This window comes from Martes martes, assembly GCF_963455335.1.
Source record: "Martes martes genome assembly, chromosome: 5".
In the NCBI taxonomy this organism is placed as follows: Eukaryota; Metazoa; Chordata; class Mammalia; order Carnivora; family Mustelidae; genus Martes; species Martes martes.
In genome coordinates this window covers 82,058,593-82,068,249 of record NC_137892.1, presented here as the reverse complement: position 1 = coordinate 82,068,249, position 9,657 = coordinate 82,058,593, and the positions used below count along the sequence as shown (strand labels likewise).

Sequence of the window (9,657 nt, the reverse complement as noted above, 5' to 3'; positions counted from 1 at the left end):
AAGCTTCAGGAAAGAACATTTAACATCAATCAAATGCATTTGTTCTGATTTTGTAGGCTATGGAAATTCACAAAAGGGTTTCAAGCATGGCAGTAACACAACCCAACTTGTGTTTTTGTTATATAACTCTGAGAGTAAGAGGATGGTTTGAAGGGAGGCAGACAGAAACAGTGAACTAATCATAAATCTAATAAAAAGAGCTCAGGAAAGAAGTAATGATGGACTCTACTAGGCCAACTAGCCAGTGGAGTTGAAGAAAAGCAATGATACAGAAAAAAAATTAGAGGTAGAATATTCTTCAATTCAAGGATGGTGGTAACAAGCAGGAAAGATCCAAGAAGACCCTGAGGTTTTTGGATTCTGGGTGGGTGGGGATGTGATTCCTGAAATAAGGAACATGGGAGGAGGAACAGGTTTGTGGGATGTTGGGTTTGAGTTTAGACCAGTTAAATTTCAGTTATTGGTGGAAAACCTAGGTGAAATTTTCTACCAAGCAATTAATCATTTCAGTCTGAAGCTCAATAAAAAGACCACAATAGACATCTGATTCTGGAAGTCACTGGATCATAAGTCAAATAAAAATAATAAGAAAGAATGGCTAGACATAGGGAAAGAGCCAGGAAAATGTCATGTCCTGGAAATTCAGCAGGTGAGGGGAAATTCACAAGGATTGGAGCCTTCTTGAAGGGTCAGAGAGATAAAGAATATGTATATTTTTCCAAACAATGGTGACCAGAATCCAGTTCACACAACTCTAAAGTAATTAAGAATGGAAGAAGTGAGCTCTTCTATTCAGTGTCCTGAAAGTACATATCTAGCATTTATTATGTGCCTGACACAGTACTTAGGCATCAGATATATTGGAGTAAATAAAGAAAATTCTCATCTTTATGAAGTTCCCTCATTCCTGTCATTCTCTCTAATCAAAGCTCATTTCATCTTTTAAGGCCCAGATTGCATCTCACCCTTGCTATTAATACTCCCCTAAGCATCCGGGTGTCAGTCACAGCTCCATTCTCCAGAAATCACCTGGTGTTGTTTTACTGACATTTATCTTAGCATATTAGTCATCACGGCATTTGGTATGTCGTCTTACCATAAGGATTGCAGATCTTTGAGAAGATTTTACATTTTAGATTTTTCCTTCACAATTTCTGTCCCAACTTTGGTATATACTAACGTACTTAGAAAACACTTCTTGATGGTCTTCTCCCATTCCCCATACCCATTATATTTATGGTCTTCCCTTGGACAGAGAAAGGACAGCTAGATTTTTCCCTTGAGCAAGGACTGCTGTGTCTTGCAACAAATATCCCTCAGGATTTCTCAGTCATATTGCAGTAATGGGTTTTAGATCTGATTTTAAGATATCTTTCTTTAATTAATCAATTCAACAATTATTTGCTAAGTGTCTCATTCAGTCTGTAAGGTATGTGTTAGAGCGATGAGCTAGATAGATCTGGTCTCTACTCTGATATAGCTACGTGACTACAAATAAATAAAAATTATAATGACACTATGACAATGTAAAGTAAGAGAGAAGAATGAGGGAATGAAAGAAGGTAGTGTGAGTAAGAGTGGTTATAGAACTGTTTTCTGAAGAGGTGACTTTTAGATGAGCTGCAAGATAAAGCACTAGCCACGAAAGAAGGAAGGAGCATTTTAGGAAATGAAAGCAAGAGAGCCTTTGATGGTTTTAAGTTCCAGAAACAGAAAGAACATCGTTTACTTGGGAAAAAATGAGGAAAAGTGGAAATGGTTGAAGTCAAGGTGCCATTCCTGAACCCAGAGCTGACAGCAATTGTCTTGTATTTCAGATAATGAGTTTTCAGGGTTAACAGAGGTGGGGGAAAGGGGCTATTTTATGTCTGGAGAATTCCCCAAGGAAGGAATAAAAAGAAATATTATTGCTTCAACTCCTTGCATTGCTGTTGTCGTGCTTTGTAACAGTATGAATTCAACTGGAGTGTAATGTATACTTTGTACATAATGGGTGTTACTCTTGCTTCCTTGTAAGTTTCCTCCTTGTTTACATTAACAATCACTGAAACTCAACAGTTGCAAAAGACAACCACAATAGGAAAAATAACAATACAAATATAAATATCTGTGGGTTTCAATAATTTGTGCATGCAGATGGTATGCAGAATCCTGCCCATCATGTGATAATATATTGATTTAAGCAAATCAGAGATTACAACATGGCCCCTGATTACTTCTCTGTAGAAGTGTTTCTTAATCTGTTATTGGTCATAGACTCCATTGAGAATCAAAAAAAAGTCAGAAACATCCTCCCCCCCGCCAAAATGCTAAGATGCACATTTACACAAAATGAATAAAAAGTTAAAGGATATATGGACGTTTAAGTCAAGGCCATGTAGTGTAGAGCATCTAATCAAGGGCTATCAAAATTGTTGGGATATCAGAATCACCAGCAGGCTTGTTAAGAAGCACACCCTTAGCTTTGTCCTAGGAAGACGCAAGATGGGATGAAGGAAACTTCATTTTGTATAAATTCTCCAGGGATTCTAGACCACACTTTGTCAAACTGGGCTTTGGGGTGTATGAAGGAGAGAATTAGAGACAGGGGCTCAGTGAAGTGGGATTGAAAGCACCTGGAAATTCAGAACAAATTGGTTCCTGGAGAGCTGAAAGTAGGAATTACTGTGGGTTGAGTGAGAACAGGGTGAAGTAAAATTGAAAATCTGAGCTAGGTAGATCAGAGTAAGATGTGTTATGTGTTGGATACAGTGGCTTGGAAGCGTGTAAAGAACTCTGGGAATATTCTGGGTATATGCTCAGCCACCATGGCAGTTCCTCATGACCAACACTCATATGAGAGGTTTTCTAGATTGTCTCTGAAGAAATATCAGCTATTCTCTTTGCTAACCCTCTTGAGTTTCTCAAATTAGGAAATAAAGGCAGGACTCATCACACCTCTCATTAGTGAACATACCACTACCTACCACCTTCACCAAAGAATTACAATGCCTGTATTGGGTGGGTCCTTTATTCTTTTAACTTTCCAGATAAGGAAACTGAGGCATTCAGAGAAGGAGGGCCTTGTTCAAGTCACCCAGTCAAGTAGCACATGTGGGAAGACCAGAACCTGGCCTTCTGTTCTCTGGTCTGGTGCTCTTCCTCCTTTCTCCTTGGTCCTGAGATAAAAAATACTTTATGGAACCACTTGTTGGCAATGGGCACACTTCAAAAGAGTTTAGGAAAATTCAGTCAGATGCAAATATAGCTTAAGGTAGGACAGTACTTTTCAACTCAAATAATTTATTGTCATGCACAGTTCTGTTTCTCATTCATTTTAATACAATGTGGTTATTACCAACAGCAAACTGGACAAAAACAAGGTTTGTCTCGGGGCTTACGTGCTCCTGGTCATGGAGCGGAGGATGAACTCCACTGCATTCTCAATGATCTCTGTGCCCAAGAGGTTTAGGAATTTGGGGAATTCTGGCTCTGGGTTTTTGTCCGAGCCATCTGGCTTGTCATCTGGTTTGTCATCTGAAAAACAGAACAGAATCTCAGGTGATTCTCAGCAATAAGAAAGGGAAGACTCTTTTCTTTGAAGGGAGCCCCTAGACCACTTTGTATTTCCTCTCACTAATTATACAGCCTGGTACAGTTATATTTATAGAACATTTAATGCCTTCCTGGACAAAGCCTTCACATGCATCATCTCACTTATTCCTAAAAACAACATATATCAATACTTCGGTAGACATGGATTTCCTTTCCGGATAGAGAAAATTGAAGCTCACAGAAGTTAAGTAACTTATCCAGAGTAAAGCAGCTAGTAAATGCCAGGACCAGGATTGAAATATAGAATGCCCTCCCCCTTTTTAAAAAGATTTATTTATCGATTTTAGAGAGAGACAGGGTGTGCAAGTGAGTGGAGGGAGGGGGCGGAAGGAGAGAGAGTCTTTAGCAGACTCTGCACTGAGTGCGGAGCCAGATTCCATGAGCCTGAGATCATGACTTGAGCCAAAAATTAAGAATCAGACATTTAATGGACTGAGCCAGCCAGGTACCCCCAGAATGCCCATTTTAATGTCATTTTCTCCATGCAATCCCTGGCCTGTGGTAATGATAATAATGATGACATAATAAGGGGTAGCCTTTGTTAAGGATAGACCTATGACAGATGATCCACATGCATTATCACATCATTTTATTCCCACAGCAGCACTATGAAGTAGGCAAAACTATTACCTCAAGCTAAAGGTCAAGAAGGTAAAGTTGAGAGAACTTTAGGAGCTAATTCAAAGCACAGAGTTAGTGAGTGGCCAAAATAGAGTTCAGTCCCATGTCCTCCTGGCATTAAAATCTGGATCCAAAAGCATTCTCTGCTGAACTGCTTAGCCTTGTTCCCACCCTCCACCACCATGGAAATACCTTTATTTCTTTATATTCTCTAAATTTTTCTATAAAAAACATAGATTACTTATAAAATACAAATATTATCAACAGCAACAAAAATGAGCTGTAGTGGCCTTTGATAGAAAAAGTTATGCTCTAACCACAAGTGTGTCATAAGATTGAAAGTAGTATAATAAGGATGATGACAAGGAGAAATTCTATCACTTGTACCCCATTTGATATTTCTGTAAATAATGACTTTACAAATACCAGGTGATTTTACCCTTGTACATTTTTATGGGGTGTACAGTTCTTACCCCACTGGACTAAGAAACTGAAAAGATCAAGTGACTTGCAGGAGATCTCACAAATAGCAAGAGAGGATGGAATTCTAAATTCAGTCTTCTTACTCTTAACTTTTAGACAAGTGCCTTTTGGAATGAGGAATAGGGATCCAGGGAGTGAAGCTGGGACTTGCAAGGTCCCTTGTGGGGGAGCAAGAGATTAAAAGTAAGGGAGGGGGGCACCTGGCTCAGTGGGTTAAAGCCTCTGCCTTTGGCTCAGGTCATGATCCTGGGGTCTTAGGATCAAGCCCCGCATCGGGCTCTCTGCTCAGCAGGGAGCCTGCTTCCTCCTCTCTCTCTTTCTGCCTGCCTCTCTGCTTACTTGTGATCTCTGTCTGTCAAATAAATAAATAAAATCTTACAAAAAAAAAAAAAAAGTAAGGGAGGATTGTCAGCAGCTTCATGTGGCCTCCTCCCTGGACTCTGGTGCCTGGATAAAGTGGGACCTTTATCTTTCAGGTTTACTGTAGCCTCACAAGTAGTGTCACAGATTTAGTAAATAAAAATAGAGGATACCCAAGTAAAATTAAATGTTGGGTAAACAGCAAATACTTTTTTTGGTGTAAGAATGACCATGCAATATTTAGGTCATATTTAAACTAGGAAATTACTCTTTCATCTGAAATTAAAATTTAACTAGCTATCCTGTATTTCATTTGGTAACCCCACCATAAGTTTTGACTCAAAAAGTCCCAACATATAGACCCTGTTTCCCATGACTTTGAATGAGGGAGGTGTAACTAGCTTTTTGTGTGGAGACTGTCAAAAATTGCATTAGAAGCCTTGCATCTATATTATATCCTAAAATAGAAACTCTTAGTCAAAAAATGTGGCTTTCAATTCTGCAAGCATTTGTGGTTTACTATGCCACAACATAAGGTTTGGTAGGAGCACCAGTCTGGGACCTTAACCAAAATCAGTGTACTAATCACCAAGTATTTGTTCCTTTAGCTGTTAGTGTTTGTATTCAGCAAGTGTTTTTTGAGCCTATCATTATGTACATAGGATATGCTAAGAGTTAGGGTATGAACAAACATATATAGACATGATCCTTTCGTGGAGTGCAGGACCGCCACCACAGTGACCAGAACTGCTGTGTTTTCATCAAGGGAAGAAGGAAGGAGAATGGAAATTTGTGATGTGCCTGTTGAGCAGGTACTGGGATACTGTTTACATGACATGCTTTTATCTTTATTTAGTTCAGTGAAGATACTGTGGTTTTATAGGAGAGAAAACGTGTTTGGAGAAATTAAATGACTCACCTAAAATCACACCTCTAGAATCTGGCTGAGCCAAGGTTTGAGCCTAAATTGCATTATCTACATGATATAACACTATCTTCAAGCAGTTTTCTCCTGAAGACATTTACCAGGTACAGAACAGCAATTTCTTGCATGAAAAGTGGGTCCTTTTTCCTATGTTGCTCTATGCATACTTGCATTGGCACATTAATTTTACTGACCTTTAATTTTAATATGATACTAAATGCTAGCTTTTCATTATACAAAGAGCCCTTGTTTGGAGTATGTGTGAAGATTGGATCTTTGGCTCCAGCCCTTGGACTGCAGCTATATTAAGAGGTTTTAGAAGATGGAGGACCGTATGTTTTGGAATCCTATATACCTGAGTTTGGTTCTTGTCTTCAGCAAAAAATCTACCACATAACCTTGCACACAATGCTTAACCACTCTGTCTCAGTTACTTCATTGTATTGTCAGGATTGAGAGATATTTTATATATATTTCATGTGTTTCAATATAAGTGCATATATATGTATATACCCATATCTATATATCCATATCACACACACACACACACACACACACACACACACACATGTGTTCATCTGAAATATCTGCAACGTGTGTGTGTGTGTGTATACCACTTATCACAGTACCAGGTCAAGGTAAACCCACAATAAATGCTTGCTGCATTACTCTGGATATATATCCATAATAATGAAGAGATAGATATGTATACACACACACACACACACACACACACATATAATATATTCATAGTAATAGTAGCAAAACAATTTATAGTAGCTTTTTTTCTCTAAAGCTTTAAGAGATTGTGAAACTTTAAAAATGTGATTAAAATATTAAGGCATTTGAAAATGTTGAAAAACAGAAAAAGAAATATAAATAATAAAAATTAAGAAGTCTGACATACTAGAAACAAATTATCAAAGCCAATAGTTGAATATTTTTTCTTTTCAAATATACTGTGGACTAGCCTTTATTTACATTAAGTACTTGTTGGTTGAGTTTTTCAGTTAATGTTATCATAAAGTTCAGAAAAAATACATTACTGCTGATATTTGTATAGTGTTTATAGTTTACAAAGTGATTACAAAGGCATATTCATTTGACCTGGTGAAGTTGATTGTTATCACATTTTATAGATGAAATGCCTTCACTGCCTTGAGATTCAAAGCAGTGAACTGATTTAACCAGTTTCAGAGTTCATGAGAGACAGAGCTTCGGCCTGGTCCTTAGGATATAAATCTCATCTTTCACTTTATTGTGGTGGTGACTAGAGGAGTTGATGGACACAGTAGTGTCTGAGGCCATCTCTATAGCAGTTCTGTTAGGTTGTCTGCCTATATGTTCTGCTGGTGGACAGTGGGTGGCTGATGGTGTTGAGTTCTGCCAAGTTACAGTTAGAACATTTCAAAAGGCTCTGGTACTAAATTACTTCCACTGGCTGTGTTTTCTGACCTATCCTCTGAATAAAGACAAGTCAAGAGCTCTCCATCTTCTGCAGGCCAAAAATAAATTAATTAGGGAGACTCTTAAAGGTGCCTTGTGGTCCCCTATTTGCTTGGGACAGACACGAAAGAAGTAGGTGCTTAATCATAATGGTCAGACTCAAGGGACCTGGGGTCTCAGTCCCAGGTATGCCTCTTCTACCTGTGTCTTTGCACAAGTGACTTTCCTTCTGCAAGCTTTGTTTGTTAACCTGCTGAGAGGGAAATGGATAAAAGTTTGAATGTTTACTTAAAAGGATTATTATAAGAATCAAGTGAGATAATATGTGATAACAATAACAGTTAATATTTATTGGTGCTTATTAAGGACCAGACTTTTGTCTCTTATTCAGTTTATTCCATTTTTGTGTTAACTTTATGAGAAAGTTAGCTATTGATATTCCCTTTAACATGTGAGTCCCAGAGAGGTGAAATAACATGCCTGAAGTCACATTCTTGATCAGTGGACAGCCAGGCCTAGGAGTTTTATTCCAGGGTATATATCCTTTACCTTTGAATATTATTAGTTAGAATGATTAAAAAAAAAAAAAAGCCCCCCCCCCACTGTCAAGAAATCTGTAATATAATAGTTTCACTGTATTGCATCAATATATATAAAAAAATCATCCTAAACTTCATACATTCACTGAGGATAGAGGGTGCAACTGAAGCACATTAGACTAAAAATCCTTTATTTTTGTTGGATCTGCCTCTTGGCCCTTAGTCCAGTGCTCTTTCTGCACTGCCCAAAGCCCCCTTCCTCTCTTTCCCCTTTATGTTCTGGATCAGAGCCACCACCTCCCTCCACTCCTGGCTGACTACCACACATTGCATGAGCTGCATTGAGGAGCACTTACCAGCCTGGCAAGTCAGGATGAGGGCGAGTAGTCCCAGGACAATTGTCAGCCGCAGCACAGAGACAGCCATGCCTGCAGCACTGGGCATCGGTGGAGATCACCTGTTTGGATGCACCCAGAGACTTGCCCCATTTATAAGGCATTTATAGGTGACATCATCTGCAATGGAATTAGGTTGTTGCACAAGATATCTGCACAGTTTGCGCTTGGATTTCTACTAATGAAGCCTGCCCTATCTTTTAAACCAAAAGTTTTTCATATAGGGAAAGAAAAACCCTGTCAGTGTTTCTAATGTGTATTTTATAAACAGCACTGTAGTAACTCTTTTACAGGTAGTTCCAATGCTTGCATTGATGATTTGTTGGATATGAGGCAGAATTACCATGCAGGGCCAAGGAGCAGGTGATAAATCAGATTGGTGAGGTGTGCCTCCTCCCCTCCCTGTGTACTCTGCTTGTTTTTCCATGCTCTGAACTCATTACTTGTCCCCACATGGCCATGCCCAGTCACACCCTTTGCCCTTAGCTCATGCTCTTTATTTTTCCCAGGATACCCTCCCCATCATCTCCCCTTAGAACATTCCTCTTATTCCTCAGGTTCAGGTTCAAATGCCCCCTTCCCTGTGAAACCTTCATGATGGTGATTCCACCCCACTCCAAACAACTGCTCTGTTGTCTGCCTTCTGGAGCGCTGCCATATTGTTTGAGAACAAAGTTCTTGAAGAGCTCTTTTCTCCTTTAGCTCATGGATCTGTTAAGGGCAGAGTGTTTTGTTTACTACTGAATCTTGAAGGAGCTTAGTATGGCTCTCCTAACTGTTCTCAGCTTTGACTTCCTGTTCTTGGGAATCTTGTCCTGATTCTTCCTGGAAGAGGTAGATGCTCCGCTATGTGCCTGATAGGTGTACACACTGTAGGTTCCTTAAGGGCAAGACTGTCTTTTTCAGAGTTGAATACATGTTACATAAGGCATGTAGCAAACATTAAAAAAAGAAAAAAATAAATTTTTATAGTCGTTAAAAAGGAATATTGGGGTTGAGATGCTGCTATGTATCTCATGGGTAAAATATATTTCCTCTTGAATACAAACACTTAAGGGGATAAATTTTAGTTCAAGTCTATATGATATTGGTTATCCTGATAACTGCTACAAATTTAGTTAATTGGGATAAGGCTTTAGTTCCTAAACTTATAGATTGACCAAACATATACACTGTGAGTATCAGAGGGCCCTGTTGTATTAATTGAGGTATGGAAACAGGAGACTTGTCTGGTGTCACGGAGCCAGGACATGGCTCTCTAACTCAGGTTAGTACTTCTAGATACCAAGCTGCA

At 38.9% G+C, this 9,657-nt stretch overlaps 1 protein-coding gene across 1 annotated transcript; it reads right to left on the bottom strand.

Annotated features, from left to right (window-relative positions):
* Positions 1-3,306: 3,306 nt before the first annotated feature.
* On the bottom strand, positions 3,307-8,437 carry LOC308343466 (uncharacterized protein C5orf46 homolog). Its single transcript, XM_080804489.1, has 2 exons — positions 8,325-8,437; positions 3,307-3,516 (listed from the first exon to the last, which is right to left on the bottom strand). The coding sequence occupies exons 1-2, from the start codon at positions 8,410-8,412 to the stop codon at positions 3,377-3,379; spliced, it is 228 nt and encodes a 75-aa protein (XP_080660615.1). The 5' UTR covers positions 8,413-8,437; the 3' UTR covers positions 3,307-3,376.
* Between the last annotated feature and the right edge of the window lie 1,220 nt (positions 8,438-9,657).